The sequence below is a fragment of the Alnus glutinosa genome, chromosome 9 (assembly GCF_958979055.1).
Source record: "Alnus glutinosa chromosome 9, dhAlnGlut1.1, whole genome shotgun sequence".
Taxonomy (NCBI): Eukaryota; Viridiplantae; Streptophyta; class Magnoliopsida; order Fagales; family Betulaceae; genus Alnus; species Alnus glutinosa.
This window is the reverse complement of record NC_084894.1, coordinates 28,674,668-28,691,260: the sequence shown is the minus strand read 5'-3', so window position 1 is coordinate 28,691,260 and position 16,593 is coordinate 28,674,668. Positions and strand designations below refer to the sequence as shown.

Below are 16,593 nucleotides of genomic sequence, written 5' to 3'. Positions count from 1 at the left end.
TTGATGTGGCCCCTCTTAAGTCAACTCAAACCCCATAGTTCCCCCCTCCCCACCTTTTCTTTATTTTGTTTGTTTAGTTTTCTTGTGTTTCCCGTCTGTTCTTTGTCTAGTTTCTTCGTTTGTGCTGATGTATTTGCACAGGAAAAAAAAGGTGCTGGCTGTTGCTTAATGTTCAACTACAAGCTAGCCAACTCTATGATTCGAGAAGGGAGGGGACTACCGGACTATAGCTTTTAAGGAAAATATCTCAATTGTCCGGGGGAACGTTTTGATGCTCATATCTCAATTAGGAGTATACAAACAGAGCGGTTATAACCGATTTAAAACCATATAACCGCTTTTGAAAGCGGTTATAAATAACAGTTAATCGCCTAGGCGGAGACGGTTATAGGGTTCGGAAAAAGCAGTTAATAACCGCTCCAAAGCCCAAATTGAAAAGCAATTATACAACTGCTGGTTATCTACTCAATAACCATTAACCGGCGGTTATAAAAATAATCGCCTCCGCCTAGGCGGTTGATAAAATGCAATCATCACCGGTTATAACCGTTTGTGTATACCCCTAATCTCAATAGCAATTGATTACGTAAACAATGCCAAAAGAGTAAAAACTCCAAAAGGGTTGAAAAAACATTTACCACACCATTTGATTATCAGAAAGGTCAACCATCTCTCATATCTTTAACATCATAGGAAATTTAATTACACGAGTCTTCTACCACGAATAGCACAAACACGACCCAATTTATTGTATGATTTTGAACGTAGAAACACTTTTGTTGAAGGCTTCTTGTACTTCCTTAACTCAGAAATGACATGTGATGACACTTGAGATGTATACAAAACGACCATCTCTTCCAATTTTTCTGCGTTCTTGAGCAAATATTTGATGAGTTCTATTTCATTCTCTCTATCGAAAAGCTGCACAGCTACTGTTTTCAGTTGATGAGTAAACATGAAGTTTTGAGATTGCCAATATTCCATCTTAAATGGAAGATCTCTCGAAGACGATGGTGTTGAGTTTATCACCTGATTAAAGAACAAAACGAGAGAACATGAAATTGATTTGAGTAAAGAGACGGACAATTTATAAAAATAGTTTGAAAAGGCATATATGATGCTCTTTTACTTACACTAGGATGAACATGTAGATTGAGAAGCTTTAGATTAGGTGTTCCTCTGAGAAGGGAGGACAATGGTAGGACTTGGTCACCACTTGAAGTTCTATCCACAGTTAAATGCTCAACATTATCAAATGAAAATGGCAAGCAACCCTGCTTAAGTAAAGCCTACAACGTCACAAGGCAAATCTTAGCATAAAAGTAAAATCAATGCAAAGCGAAAAAAAAAAAATTGCTAAATGGCATATCTTAACGTACACAAAAATAACTCACTCCAAAGTAAATTAAATTTGTTATAATTTCAAAGAAAAAGAAGAAATAAAAATTTCTTAAAGTAATGAACAAGAGTTGTAACATTCAAAACTTTCAAAAATATTAGTCTTGAAGAAAAACAATTATTGAACTTTCAAATATTAGAGGGAGGAGTTTCTGGTTAGTTAATATCTCCAAAACTGCTCGTGGTGCTGGAGGAAATATTCGAAATTGAGGAACATTGCTCGACAATTTATTCAATTCAAAGTGGGGGATGGCAAGGACATCTACCTTTGGCTTGATCATTGGCATCCAGCTGGGGTACTTTATCAAACATATGGCTCACGGGTTATCTATGATGCAGGAAGTAAGCTTGATCATAAACTCTCAACTGTTTTAAGAGATCAGGACTGGTGCTGGAAACCAGCAAGGTCTGAGGATTTGGTCTCTATCCAAAGTTCTCTCCAGTTGGTGCCAATAGGAGGAGTAAAGGATGAACCAATTTGGACTGCATAAAAAAAAAAAAGGAATCCATACCTGTGCTGAGATCTCGAATGCAATAAGAAGGAAGGGTATGGATGTGGGTTGGTGGAAGATGGTTTGGTCTCCAATTGTTATCCCTCGACATGCTTTTATTACATGGCTTGGTGTTAGAGATAGTCTTGGTACTGGAGAGGGGATGCAAAAATGGGGCTATAATGGCAATGTACTTTTTGTCTTCTGCAGAAGTTGTGTAGAGAGGAGAGACCACTTATTTTTCGAATGTGGTTTTAGTAAGCTTTTCTGGCAGGTATGTAAGGTTATTACCTGCTTAGTAGATGAGGTTCATACCTGCTGGGATGATATGATGTATTAGGGTATAAAAACTTGGAAGAATACCCTCAAGTCTACCCTCTGCAGAATTGGATGGGAAGCTACAATTTATCACATCTGGCAACATCAAAATAATATTAGGCATGGGAATCCAGTTTATTCTGAAGAGAGAGTTGTTGCTCAAATCAGATGGGAAGTGAGGTTAAAGATTGGGAAGTTTAAAAGGACTCGGGAACATGAAGCCCTTTGTGAAAATTGGGGAATACCTGAACAATGTTTGTATTGAATAGTCTTTGGATTAGATATGCTTTAAGTTTTGTACGTTCTTTTTCATTCTGCTTTCGGTGGGTTTGTATACGGTCCTGCAGTTGTTATGATGCAGAGTATGCTCTGCATTTGTTCATAGTTTTACTGAAGAGAATTGTAAAGTAGGTTTTGATAATTAAAAGAAAAAAAAAAAAAAAAGAACTTTAGGGCATGTTCACACACAAAAATTTAGACTAAGAATTGTCAATTCACATGGATTTGTAAAAAGCTTAGTTCATTTGACAAAATTTTTTTATGAACTATAATTCCTAAGGACATCTAAAAAGTTATGATGTGAGTATATATATATATATATAAAGCTTAGTTATTAGTTTTGTAGCTATATATGAAACAAGTATACATAAGATTATATATATATATATATATGGATGAAACAAGTATACATTTAAAATGGGTCTAGATTCAAATTCTAAATAAATCCAAACAATAATAGTATTAACTATCCAAATTCTAATGAAAAATCAATTATTGTTAGTATTTAATTCCATTGAACAATGAGAAATATAACAGAGGGAATTGTGCCGTTACCTCAGCAAAACAATCCAGTAGTTTTAGATGTCTAGCCTTTCGTAGGCTGTGAAGAAGCTTAACCAAGGTATCCTTGGTAGAAGCTTGATTCCCCCTCGGTTGAGCAGGTAGATGAAGACCAATTACGGCATGCAACAGATGTGGCGAATCCCTCATACAGTAGTAATCGACAACAAATCCACTCCAGCCAAATTTTTGGAGATTGGGAGCAGAGATTTTAAGTGAATTACTGGTAGAAGATCTGGTAAACCAGATTAGTTGAAGGTTGTAGAGTTTGTCTGTCTGCTGAATGTCAATATCGCAGAGGAGGCAACCAATACTTCTAATGAATAAAATTTCAATAGACGAGCTGGTGATAGTCATGCTCTTTACCCTGCGTATTTCGTTAAGCATCAATACCTTGAGGGACTTGAAAGATGAAATCAATTCTCCAAAATTGCAGTCTTTTTCAATTTTAATGGAGGCTAAGTGTAAGAACTGGAGCTTTGTAGCAAAATAAGGATCCGTTGATAATGTAGAGGGTAATGTGAGAAAGGCATTCCCGGCATCGACCTCGAGGAACCTTAGAGAATTACAACGCAAAACACAAAGTAGCAAGGCGAAGCGTTTTGCGGGGTGGGGGTGAATGAATTTGAGGCGAATTACTGCAACACCACCCAAGTTTACTGCATGCTGCAACCACGTCTCCACCCGGTTTCCTTCGTCTTGATCGAAGAAAGACCAACGGAGCTGAAATCGCTCCGTCCTCACCCCATACAAGCAGCGGAGAGCCATGAATCTATCCACAAAGCTGTTGAAGTGAGATCCAACTGATTTGTCGTTCATGTTACTCAAAAACAAATTTGGGTTTGATATGCACAACTCTTTACATCTTTTTGATACGACGCTTAGTCTCGCAAGGTCCTTCATCCTCCTAAGGAAAAAAAGAATGTGATGAACGATTTCGTCTGGAAGGTTGCTGAATCTATCATCAGCATATTTCTGGTTCTTCGGTTCCATGGATACTGGAACAACAACACAGACTTGAGAAGAGTTTAATCGATCAAGAAAAGAAGAAGAAACTGCTTCTTCTGTCTTCTGTACACCATACAAGCTGCATTTGCGGCTCACTATTTTTTTTTTCCCTCTCTGTTAAAACACTAGGGCCGAAGAGCTCTCTCTCTCTCTCTCTCTCTCTCTCTCTCTCTCTCTCTATATATATATATATATATGTATGTTAATGCTGCCGCCAGAATAGCTCTTTTTTTCTTTCTTTTTTTAATAAAACACTAAGGGCTCCAATTAAAAAACATTAATAAAAATTTATTTTTTTTAAAAAAGTAAGGCCTTATTTACTCACAATATTCTTTTAATTAAGGCCCCAATTAAGAAACATTAATAGAGATTTATTTCCAAAAAAAAAAATTAAGGCTTTATTTACCTTCAATATAATTTAATTAAAGCCCCAATTAAGAAACATTAATAGAGATTTATTTTTCCAAAAAAAAATTATTTACCATCAAGATTCTTTAATTACGCCCCAATTGAGAGGCATATTTCTGCTTTTTCGGTTTTAATCGATCAAGAAAAGAAGAAGAAACTGCCTTTTCTGTCTTCTGTATAAAATATGTATAATATATATATATATACTGCCGGCCGAATAGCTCTCCTTTTTCTTTTTCTTTTTTTTTTTTTCTAATAAAACACTAAAACCTCCAATTAAGAAACATTAATGAAAATTTATTTCAAAAAAAAAAAAACACAAAATTAAGGCCTTATTTTCTCTCAATATTTTTTAATTAATGCCTCCAATTAAGAAACATTAATAGAGATTTATTTCTAAAAAAAACTTATTTACCCTCAATATTTTTTAATTAATAAACATTAATGGAGATTTATTTCCAAAAAAAAATATTATGGCCTTATTTACCCTCAATATTATTTAATTAAGACCCTCAATTAAGAAATATTAATGGAAATTTGTTTTTGAAAAAAAAAATTAGCCCTTATTTACCCTCAATATTTTTTAATTAAGGCCCCAAATTATGATAGAAAAGTAATTATAAAAGGCATTAATATTATTACATTAGATATATGGTTTTTTCTTTCTTTCTCTTTTACATGTGCATTTATTATTGGAGTCTAACGTTGAAAATAGGATGGAAAAAAAAAATTAAATGTGAAAAAGATGCAAGAGTCTAGGGCCGGCAATTTTGACACGATCCGATAATCCGACACGAACACGACACGAAATTAACAAGTTTTGGTCTACCTTAAACGGGTTTGGGTTATGACCCGTTTAAATTAGACCCGCCAGACACGATTAAGTCTCTCTCTTTCTTTCTTTTTTTAAATAATAATAATAAAAAAAAAGGAAAAATAAATGAAAAATAAAAATTAGAAAATGGGATTCAGGGTTTGGGAATTACCGAATTGAAAAGTTAAAAACACAAGTTACACAATAGTTGAAACTTCAAAAATCAAAACTGAATCTGAAAAGTGAAAACTTAGCTTTTTTTTCCCAAAATTTCCCTCTTTCCTTCGGTTGCCACCTGCCACCCTTCTCTTCTTCTTCAGCTCCCTGCTTCGTCGTCGCCGACCGTCGCCCCTTCTTCTTCCTCCCGCAGTCTTGTAACTCCCGCTGGAGTCGGCTGGAGTCTAGACCGCTGGATGCCTTGACCCACTCGAGTGCCGACCACCGAAATGTCGAGTGCCGACTGGCCCGACTGCCAACGCTCTCCACTCTCCAGCCTCTCCCCGTCTCTCTGCCGCTCTCTCTGTCTCGGTCTCTCCAACGCTCTCCACTCTCCAGCTTCTCCCCGTCTCTCGACTCTCTCTGCCGCTCCCTCTCTCTCTCGGTCTCTCGGCTCTCTCCAACGCTCTCCACTCTCCAGCCAGGAGGCCCAGGAGCAGCCTCTCCCCGTCTCTCTGCTGCTCTCTCTCTCTCTCTCTCTCTCTCTCTCGGTGTCTCCCTCTTCCGCCAAATTGCCATGTCACATCCGGTATGTTAATAGAATAGTTGATTAACTTGATTTCTATTTTTAATTTTTTTACAGCATTTTGACATGAAATGATGAAATGATTTGATTATTTGTAAATATTAATCTCTCTTGTATCTTATTGATTTTATGGGCCTAAAATAATGAGTGTCGGAAAACCTGTTGGGAAAACACATGAAGGATACTTTGCCCACTACTCAACATTGCTGCATAGCCTGCATCTACGAAAATCGCTTGGAAGCAACTCCATTAGGACCATTACAATAGACGGGTCAAACGGGTCGTGTCGACTCAATTCGATCCATTATGTTAAACGGGTTTTACGGGTCGTGTCGGGTGACCCGTAAAATTTAGGGGTGTAAATTCGGACCGGGTATAATCGGTCGGGAAACCGGATCTGGGCATTAACCGGCTCCGGAAAACCGGGAAATCCAGTTGGAACCCGGGTACCCGGCTCCGGGAAACCGGGGTACCTGGAGCCGGAGCCGGGTATTTATTTACAAAATCCCGGGTATAACCGGGTACCTGGCTCCGGGCAAATTCTGCAACTAAAATAAAATAAAATTACCCCTTACACTTGAATTACATGGTTTAGGAACTGAAATAAGAAGGGGGTTTTTCGTCTTTGTACGAAGAATTTTGTTGCCCTAGCTTTTCCGGTTTTCCCCTAAGCCCAAGCCGCCGTTTCTCACTTCTCACTCGACACTGGACAATGGACTCTCACGGACTCACGGCTTCTCGTTCGGCGTTCGGCGTTCGGTCACTTCGCCGGCTCACTCTTCTCCTTCACCGACTCGTCGCCTACCAGGTAACCGACTTTGTTCTTAGTTCTTCATTCTTCATTCTTCTTCATCTTTCTCTGTTTGTTTAGGGACCGGGTGTTTTGATTTGTTTAGGGACTGGGTGTTTTGATTTTTGTTAGTTTTTGATATTGGTGGCCAAAATTTAGATGGGATTAAGGGATTTGGATTTGGGTTTTGAAACAGAGAAAGAACTGTAGGGTTTTTGAAATGGTAGACGGGCTGGTTGGCAGATATGATTGTCCGGCAAAGTTGAATTTTGAGGGGTAAAGCGTAGATCAACTTTGCCGTAAGATATAAGATAGTGTGCATCCAATGTTATGTGCATGCACGGTTCTTTGCACCAAAGAAAGCTAAGGCACTTGTTGATCGTTACTCAAGATAGTAACTGCTTTTGGTGTTGCCTGCATGCCTAGTTCAGTTATTGGGAAAATTTTATCTCAGGAGCATAAGCATGTTATGACATTTTGACCATTGGATTATGGATACATAGGGCTCCGGAATTCTTGGAAGTTAGTTTTGTTCAATTTCTAGATTGTTTGGGCTTGTAACAGAATTGGCTGATAACAATAAGGTCGGATCTGATGTTGCCCAATTTCTATGTTATATGGTGAACAAAATTCAGTAAAATTCATATTCTTTACTAGTCAAAGTTGAATAGGATCGAATAACAAAAAGATGAATAGGATGGTAGGACAGGGTTTTTATCTTTTGCTTTTTTCTTGTACCAACCATCAATTATATAATGTGAGCAAACATCATGGTTTTGATTAGAGAGCTTGAAAATATGAACAAGAAGGATGTTTAGGCGCCCAATTAACTGGAGAGAGAGAGAGGCAGCGATAGTTTAGAGAGAGAGAGGCGCCCAAGGATGTTATGTGTAGGAACGGTTTAGAGTTCTTTCAAACTTGGATATAATGCATGGTTGAAAAACTCAGACCTCTTTTTTTGGGTAATGCTCATGTGTTTGTCATCTTAGTTTGTGTAAATGATGTTAATTTATGAACGCACTTGCTTGTACATGTTTTTCCTTTCGGATCTTCAATATCATATTTATTCTGTAATTTATCCTCATTTATTATTGAAATATGTATCAGCTTGCACCCCTTTCTTTGCCAATTATGTTCTGTCACTGCAAATGCTTTTGCTGCTTCTAATAGTTGGCATTTGTCTTTCTACGTTTATATTTCCTCTTTCCAGCACAACATACACTGTTGGCTCCACCTTAATATACCCCCATACATACAAACAAACAGACACACACACACATGGATGCACAACGCAGCAATATTATTGGAAACTTTGCTAGAGAATTACTCGTCTTGTGAATTGATACCGACATTTCTTGATCACCTTAATCCCAACACAAACCACCCAAACCATTACTTATGTCTATTCAGGTTAATTTTTTTCTTTCAAACACAACATATATATATATATATATATATATCAGCTTCAAATAATTTTTAAACATTCTTGATGGATACTAGATCAAAGAAAACGTAACAGTTAATGGTAGGCCAGAACAAGCATAAAAAAGTTTTAAAAAGTGGTAATTTTTTTTTTTTTTTTTTTTAAATATAGACCCCGGACCGGATACCCGGGTTATCCGGGTATCAGGGTAAAACCGGGCACCCCGGGTAACCGGGGTACCCGGGTCCGGGGCCGGGTGTTTAAAACAGAAAACCCTGGGGCCCGGAGCCGGTTCCCGGTTTTTACCCAATACCTGGGAACCCGCTCTGGATTTACACCCCTAGTAAAATTAGCGTATCCTGTCGTGTCTGGAGCTCCGACCCGTTAACATAAACGGGTCGTGTTCGTGTCTAGGCTAAACGGGTCACAGGTCTTAACGGGTCGGGTCGGGTGACCCATTTTGCCAGCCCTACTTTTGAAGAGTCTAAATATTTTGAGGAATGTTAGAGTTCTTTCTAGTGTTCTTCAGGTGTCTATCTGGAATGACATGAATATAATAAAAAAATTAGATCTATGCCCTTTTGGATGACATGAATGCAATTTTTTTATTACATTTATATCATTTTAGATCGACACTAGAAGAACACTAGAAGGAGTTCTAGCATTCCCCAAATATTTTATTCAAGTACAAACCCCTCTCTTTATAAGTTTCCATTTTTTCTTACAATTTTCCTATTCAAGTCTTATTCAAATTTGAATTCCTCTCTTCTTCTCCGATTTCATTATTTCCCAATAACTTACTATTCAAGTCTTTAAAATTTGTTATGTGAATGATTTCTTGAACACGCAACGGGATAATTTGAGAGAATCTAAATCTTTTCAAACACATGGTTTGAGATTAATTCTGTTTACCTTTGTTAATAAATTCATCTATTTAAATAGATGAACATAACCTATATAGAGTTAAGTTCCAAACTCCCACGGCTCGAAAAACAATGTACTCCTATCATGACTCAACAAAGTAGGGATAAACATCCACTCAAACTAATCTAGTAGAAAGCAGTAACATAAAATTCAAACTAATCTACTAGAAAGTGATAACATAAGACTGTAAATAACTTGTAAATGAAAACATACTTCTACTAAGAGCTGAAATCTTCTATGATTTGATAACCTATACTTCATAGAGAAAGACTCCTAATTATATATACTTGAATAAACCCAGACTCACTACAAGACTCTTGCCTTACTTCTTTATCCACGTCAAGACCATATCATAACAAAATCATTCCATATTTGATAAGTGATTAAAAAAAAAAAAATAGTTACCACAACCTCAATCAATCAATTGCATGCATTATTTTTTTTTATTCGATATTCAGAAATATTTTTACACTAATTTTCCTTTCCTTGTACACGTTAATTTGATCCAATTTTGGGCTTGTTTGATAGGTTACGGAACAGAACAGCATAATGCTGTTACTGTTTATGTAATTTTTTTTTTTTATCACTTTTTTATATTCTCTACCACCAATTAACATCCAAACATTCTCACTTTTTATATCACATCAATAATTTTTTATTATTATTCAAATAAAAAAATTCATTACAGTATAATTTTTTTTTACATTTTTATATAAATTCTTTTTATTTTATATCACATCATCACTTTTTATTAATTTCAAAACTAACAACCCGCTGCTATGTTATCTACATGTGTTTGCCGATCACGCCCTTCATCGTCGTAGCTCGTAGGCAGGAGAAAGAGAGTGTTTTATTATCGTTGCCTGTCTGGACTCTGGATCACTCTCTCTCTCTGCCACTGCAAGACCAAAAAAGGTCATTGCTTTAAGCTGACTCCCTGTCTCTCTCTCTGCTCCTTTATTCTTCTTTACTCTTCTTTCCTTTCTTTCCCTTTTATGCAATAATAATATTATTAATCTCTTTCTCTCCGACAAAAATTCCTCTAAATGTTTGCTTCTGAGAAATTTTCTTGTTTTCTTTGAACCGTCTGCTTCAGAATCCTTACGTGTGTATCGTTCGCCATGTTTTAGCCTATGGGACCAAATCCATGAGCTTCAGCTAAATTGGATCTGAGGCTCCCACTAGGGTACCCTGACTCTTGCGCAAATGCCATTAGCGTTGGGCCTCTTTCAAGCTCTAATGCCCGCTTCTGAGCAACGCCATTGGTGAAGAGCTAGCTGAGAGCTGCTGCTCCGTCATGTCTTCAGGTTCGCCTTCTTTACTAGCTCGGACCATTTTTGTTTCCTACTTAATGGGTCTAATATTTTCTTTTTCATACATGCATTTTCGTACCAACTGATTGAGCCTTTTCTAGATCTGGGTCATTGCAGACAATGGTTGTGAATCCCTGGCATTATTTCGATTTCCTTCTTTGTTAATGTGCGCTCCTGCCCTCATTTTAGAGTAATGGGAACTTTTGTTAAAACGTGTGATTATCTTCTTGAACTTCTTCATGGCACACGTTCTTGTGTTTAGTGAATGTTCTTCAAGAATGACACTTCGTGTTTTCTTGGTACATTATATTTCAAGTAGGTTGGTTTTTGGTTAAGACATCGAGATACTTCCAGAAGTTTGTCAAATTAGTTTTCTTGGATACAACTTGGGTTTTTGAACAACTCCAGCTATCAAAGAATTAGGAATTGCTTCCTCTTTAAGCTAAAAATTTGAAGAAAAATCTGCTACTTTACATTTTATTCTTGATCTCTTTATACGCTTACTGTCTCCTGAATCTTTTTCTCCAGATTTTGGTATTCTTTTTATTATTATTTTTTATTAAGTTTGACAATTTAGAAAGTAAATTATGCTGTTGGTGCTCTACATTGGACAAACACCCGTATGGCCGTATTGTGTGCCTTGTCACCCTTTTGTCTCATATAATTTTCTGTTTTTTCTGTTTGGTATTGAATCTATTTCCTAATCCCTGTCTGGTAGAATGATAAGTTGGAATACTTTTTTTTTTTCAATACGGATATTAGAATACAAAAGGAAAAGGTTCCCTTGCTTTAATCAGTAAAATGTCTTTACCTGCTGCTTTTGGGTGTCGATTACTTTTTGCAGTTGTTTATGAACTTTCGTGTATGGTGCTGGATGTAGAGAAAAAGAAGAAAAGAATTGGCTCAACTTTTTTAATTAGAAAGTTTGAGAAAATTTCCAGTTGATAATATATTTTAGTGAGAAATCTTCCAAGCTTCCAAAACTTCCAATGGTCATTTAAGTACCAGGCTCAAGTACCCTTGTTCAAAGAAAAGTCATTTTGTTGTTATATAACATAGAAAATTTGAGTCTGTTTCTGTTGTGAATTACAGCTACTTTGACCACTAGGCTCACTTATTTTGAGCTCTTATATGACGCAGAGCTATATCAATGCCTCTTAGCATATGGATATACATGTCTCTGAACTCTAACCATATGTGGTTGTTTAGAGAAGGACACGGGTGAAATTGGCTTCCATTTCTATTTTGAATATACATTTCTGTACTATAGTGGACAAGTCTTTTATGAGTTTAATGAAATGAAAGGGGGACTTCCTTGTCATCCTTTTCTGCTGTTCATGAAAATTTGCATTTGGCAAACAGAAACAGAGTAGTTTACCCTTGCTAGAGGTTGCATTTGTTATTTATTTATTTATTTTTTTCTTCCTGTTGTTTACTGCACTGCAACCAATGTAGGAGATGTGTTTGTTAGTTTTCCCTCTTCTGTTGTGAACTTTGTGATAGTATTTGCAGACGATTCATGCTTGGGTGGGATCAGGTTTTCTTGCTTTCTTTTGCTGGCTCCATAATCATTTTCTGTGATCTTTGTGCTGAAACAAGAAGTCATCAAGTTCTGCAGAGGTTACATTCTCATTTCTACAGCCAGTTTCAGCAACCCCGTGCCAAACAACTCCCCATGAGGTTCTCCTCCACAGCGGCATTTACTTTCCTCTTCATCATTATCAATCTTCTACCCCTGGCTATTTCTGACCTGAACTCAGATAAGCAAGCACTTCTTGACTTTGCTGCTGCTGTTCCCCATCGGCGCAACCTCAGCTGGAGCCGTACTGCTGCAGTCTGCAAATCTTGGGTAGGCATCACTTGCTCACCGGATGGCACCCGTGTAATTGCCCTCCGGCTCCCTGGGGTAGGGCTTGTGGGACACATCCCACCAGGCACCCTTGGTAAGCTTGATACCCTCAGGATTCTCAGCCTTCGATATAACCTTCTCTATGGTAATCTTTCTTCTGACATTACCTCCCTTCACTCCACTACCTCTACCTCCAACACAATAATTTCTCTGGTGAGATTCCTACCTCCTTTTCCCTTCAACTCAATGTACTAGATCTGTCATTTAATTCCTTTTCTGGAAAGATTACTCAAACAATACAAAATTTGACGCAGCTTACTGGTTTGAACCTCCAAAACAACACCCTTTCTGGATCCATACCTGAAATTGATCTCCCTGGACTCGAGCATTTGAATTTAAGTTCCAATCATCTTAATGGCTCTATTCCATCACCCCTTCAAACATTTTCTAATTCATCCTTTGTTGGAAACTCTCTCTTATGTGGACCCCCTCTAAAATCTTGCTCCTTCATCCTCCCACCACCATCTCCGTCTCTTGCTTTGTCTCCACCCCAACCATTGGTTCCTTCAAATCAAAGCTCCAAAAAGAAACTGTCTATGGGAGCTATAATTGCCATTTCAGTCGGAGGGTTTGTGCTGCTGTGTCTGTCAGCTCTAATTATTGTTCTCTGCTGCTGTCTAAAGAAGAAACGTAGTGAGGGCACTGGTGTATCAAAAGGAAAGGGTTTAAGTGGCGGGAGGAGAGAGAAGCCCAAAGAGGAGTTTGGGAGTGGGGTGCAGGAGCCAGAGAAAAACAAGCTTGTTTTTTTTGAAGGTTGCTCTTATAATTTTGATCTTGAGGATCTATTGAGGGCTTCAGCTGAAGTGCTGGGAAAAGGTAGTTATGGCACAGCATATAAGGCTGTTTTGGAGGAGGCGACGACAGTAGTGGTGAAAAGGTTGAAGGAAGTAGTGGTTGGGAAGAGGGACTTTGAACAGCAGATGGAAATTGTGGGTAGAGTTGGGCAGCACCCAAATGTTCTGCCACTCCATGCTTATTATTATTCAAAAGATGAGAAGCTTGTTGTCTATGACTATGTCCCTAGTGGCAGCTTATCTACACTATTGCATGGTATGCAATATCCCCCCTTTATTTCTTTTAGTTTTGGGTAATCCTTTATCTTGTTTTAAGATTATAAGAGTTAAACTATTAACTCTGACCACATGAACAAATGAATGGACACATGCACTGCTGTGGACCAATACAAAAAGATCAAGCTGGGAACTTGATCACTTATGAAAACTAGTGTTGTTTGCCTTAATACCTACAGGTGAGAATTCAAGATTATAATTACTGCATTTCCAAAAGAAAATTCTTCTTTCCTGAATTTTTCTATTCAATAGTTAGTATTGTGAGAGATGATCATCTTGATTTTTCTACACTTCGGCAAGATATATGAAATCATGGTGCACTTGGTCAATGACACATTTGATGATGGGTTGTTAAAGTGATAATAACTTGTGTCATGTACTTCTGATAATTAGGTCTCATTTTGGTAGCAAATAATTTTATTGTACTTTTTTAATTTTTTATTTATCCTTGCCCTCTTCAATCTATAAGGAAACACCTTGTCACAGTTTCTCACCGGAAGGCATTACATATGTAGCAGCTTTTGCCCTGGTTTCGAACAAGAACTCCCATGGGATAAAAAGCTTCCATTAACAAGAACGACAAGTCAGTACACATCACAATTCATATACGAAGGGCAGAGCACGATAAAGTCTATAGCCTAAGTAATTAATTCGTGAAACTTCACTGGTCAAGAACTGCCGATACAAGGTGCTTTTGTGAGGAATCCCTTATAGAATTTGTATAGCCTGCAGAGCTAAAGAAGTGACTTTAGCAATATATATAGCACGAAGTGCTAACCCTCCTGTTGGGAAGGCTCCATGTGCCAAGCATACTCTGTAACGGAATACGTGAAGAGGATGAGGTTGAAAAGTTAGAAAACAACTTTTCCCGTTGCGAAGCAACAGAGATAAATTATGCGATGAAGAAAAAGATAATCTGCAGGGAATACGCATTCAACCTAGTTAGGAAGCTAACATGCATATCCCAGCTAGACTACCCATAAAAAAATGGAAAGAACTAATTATTAATCTAACATACTTCTCCCTAGTAAAAAAAAAAAGAAGATGTTTCTCTCGCTGGAAACACTATTGTTGTATTATTCCGGGATTTGTTTTCCAATGGGAGTGGTCGACGCGAAGGAACATGTTGTCCTATCATTCGATGAATGGAATTCACGTGGACCGCCAGCGTGTAAATTAGATGACGCGGAGTCACAGTGACGTCAGTCGACTGACGTCACGCTTATAAAGATTTCACAATTCGCTCCAGCAAACCTCTATAAATACTGCATAGTCTGCATGCATTCGAAAATAAAGTGGAGGAGAAACGAAGTGGAAGAGAAACTTGAGAGCAGGAAAAAATAGAAGTTGAGGAGAAAGTTGAAGAGCAAGAGCTATGGTTGGAGGAGGTGACCTAAACGAAAATGGAGGGAAAGCTGTAGGAAACGAAATAAATGAGAATGAAGTTGGAGGTATGGGAAACGGAAATGAAGGAGAAGCTATGGGAAATGGAATAAACGAAAATGGAGGAGAAGCTATAGAAAACAAAATAATTAAAAATGAAGGGGAAGTGGTAGGAAACGAAATAAATGAAAATGAAGTAGGAGGTATGCCAAACGAAAATGGAGGAAAAGTTGTGGGAGACGAAAATGAAGGAGATGCTATGGTCGGAGTCGATGCCGGAAACGAAAATGGAGGAGATGAAATTGGCGAATGGAATTATTATGTGCCGAGTTTTGGGTTTTTAATTCACCTATATGACTTTCTTGAACGGGACAATCTGCCGCCTTGGGATGAGCCTCGGAATGATGATGATGATGATGATGATTATTATGAACCAGAAATTCCTCTTCATTACGACAACTATAATGAATACCACGAGGCCATGAACGCATTGAACGTAGAATATGATGAAGACGTTGAGGATGAAAATGATGAAGACGTGATGGATGAAGATGAGGGTGGAGCCGGAGTTGAAGATATTGGCGGAGATGAAAATGATGTTGGAGGCAAAGAGCCTGGCCAAACCAATCAGCAAGAAGCTCCAAGGACTCTACCCATAGAAGATCAAATTTCAGTGAAAAGAATATCGAATTTTGATGATGATGATGAGTAAATTGAGTATCTTACTTTGTTAATAAATTGGAACTTGTGTTCTCCTATGTTAATACATGTAGGTTGAACTAACGTAACATTTGTTCAACTTTGTATTTCTTACTTTGTTAATAAAGTTCGAGTTTGTCCAAAAAAAATTAATTTTTATACAGAGAGTATAGTGATAATATATAAAAATTAATTTTTATATAGAGTATTGTACTCTCTATATAAAAATTAATTTTTTTGGACAAACTCGAACTTTATTAACAAAGTAAGAAATACAAAGTTGAACAAATGTTACGTTAGTTCAACCTAGATGTATTAACATAGGAGAACACAAGTTCCAATTTATTAACAAAGTAAGATACTCAATTTACTCAATTTACTCATCATCATCATCATCATCAAAATTCGATATTCTTTTCACTGAAATTTGATCTTCTATGGGTAGAGTCCTTGGAGCTTCTTGCTAATTGGGTTGGCCAAGCTCTTCGCCTCCAACATCATTTTCATCTCCGCCAATATCTTCAACTCCGGCTCCATCCTCATCTTCATCCATCACGTCTTCATCATTTTCATCCTCGACGTCTTCATCATATTCTACGTTCAATGCGTTCATGGCCTCGTGGTATTCATTATAGTTGTCGTAATGAAGAGGAATTTCTGGTTCATAATAATCATCATCATCATTCCGAGGCTCATCCCAAGGTGGCAGATCGTCCCGTTCAAGAAAGTCATATAGGTGAATTAAAAACCCAAAACTCGGCACATAATAATTCCATTTGCCAATTTCATCTCCTCCATTTTCGTTTTCGGCATCGACTCCGACCATAGCATCTCTTTCATTTTCGTCTCCCACAACTTTTCCTCCATTTTCGTTTGGCATACCTCCTACTTCATTTTCATTTATTTCGTTTCCTACCACTTCCCCTTCATTTTCAATTATTTCGTTTTTTATAGCTTCTCCTCCATTTTCGTTTATTCCATTTCCCACAGCTTCTCTTTCATTTTTGTTTCCCATACCTCCTACTTCATTCTCATTTATTTCGTTTCCTACAGCTTTCTCTCC

The 16,593-nt window shown here is 37.5% G+C and overlaps 2 protein-coding genes and 1 pseudogene across 2 annotated transcripts; 2 read left to right on the top strand and 1 right to left on the bottom strand.

Annotated features, from left to right (window-relative positions):
• Positions 1 to 628: 628 nt before the first annotated feature.
• LOC133878374 (F-box/LRR-repeat protein At3g59190-like) lies at positions 629 to 4,159 on the bottom strand. Its single transcript, XM_062316924.1, has 3 exons — positions 3,042 to 4,159; positions 1,134 to 1,289; positions 629 to 1,029 (listed from the first exon to the last, which is right to left on the bottom strand). The coding sequence occupies exons 1-3, from the start codon at positions 4,038 to 4,040 to the stop codon at positions 703 to 705; spliced, it is 1,482 nt and encodes a 493-aa protein (XP_062172908.1). The 5' UTR covers positions 4,041 to 4,159; the 3' UTR covers positions 629 to 702.
• Positions 4,160 to 6,671: 2,512 nt separating this feature from the next.
• On the top strand, positions 6,672 to 14,224 carry LOC133877510 (probable inactive receptor kinase At5g58300; annotated as a pseudogene).
• A 599-nt stretch (positions 14,225 to 14,823) lies between these two features.
• LOC133876959 (uncharacterized) lies at positions 14,824 to 15,543 on the top strand. The gene has a single exon (XM_062315179.1). The coding sequence runs from the start codon at positions 14,824 to 14,826 to the stop codon at positions 15,541 to 15,543; it is 720 nt and encodes a 239-aa protein (XP_062171163.1).
• The last annotated feature ends 1,050 nt before the right edge of the window (positions 15,544 to 16,593 follow it).

What these genes read in the sequence shown, in the direction of transcription:
- LOC133878374 (XM_062316924.1), bottom strand. Translation starts at nt 4,040, where the DNA reads ATGGAACCGAAGAACCAGAAATATGCTGATGATAGATTCAGCAACCTT. An exon ending in TACTGGATTGTTTTGCTGAG is followed by an intron (nt 1,290 to 3,041) that starts GTAACGGCACAA and finishes GTGACGTTGTAG; the next exon opens with GCTTTACTTAAGCAGGGTTG. An exon ending in ATCTACATGTTCATCCTAGT is followed by an intron (nt 1,030 to 1,133) that starts GTAAGTAAAAGA and finishes TTCTTTAATCAG; the next exon opens with GTGATAAACTCAACACCATC.
- LOC133876959 (XM_062315179.1), top strand. Translation starts at nt 14,824, where the DNA reads ATGGTTGGAGGAGGTGACCTAAACGAAAATGGAGGGAAAGCTGTAGGA.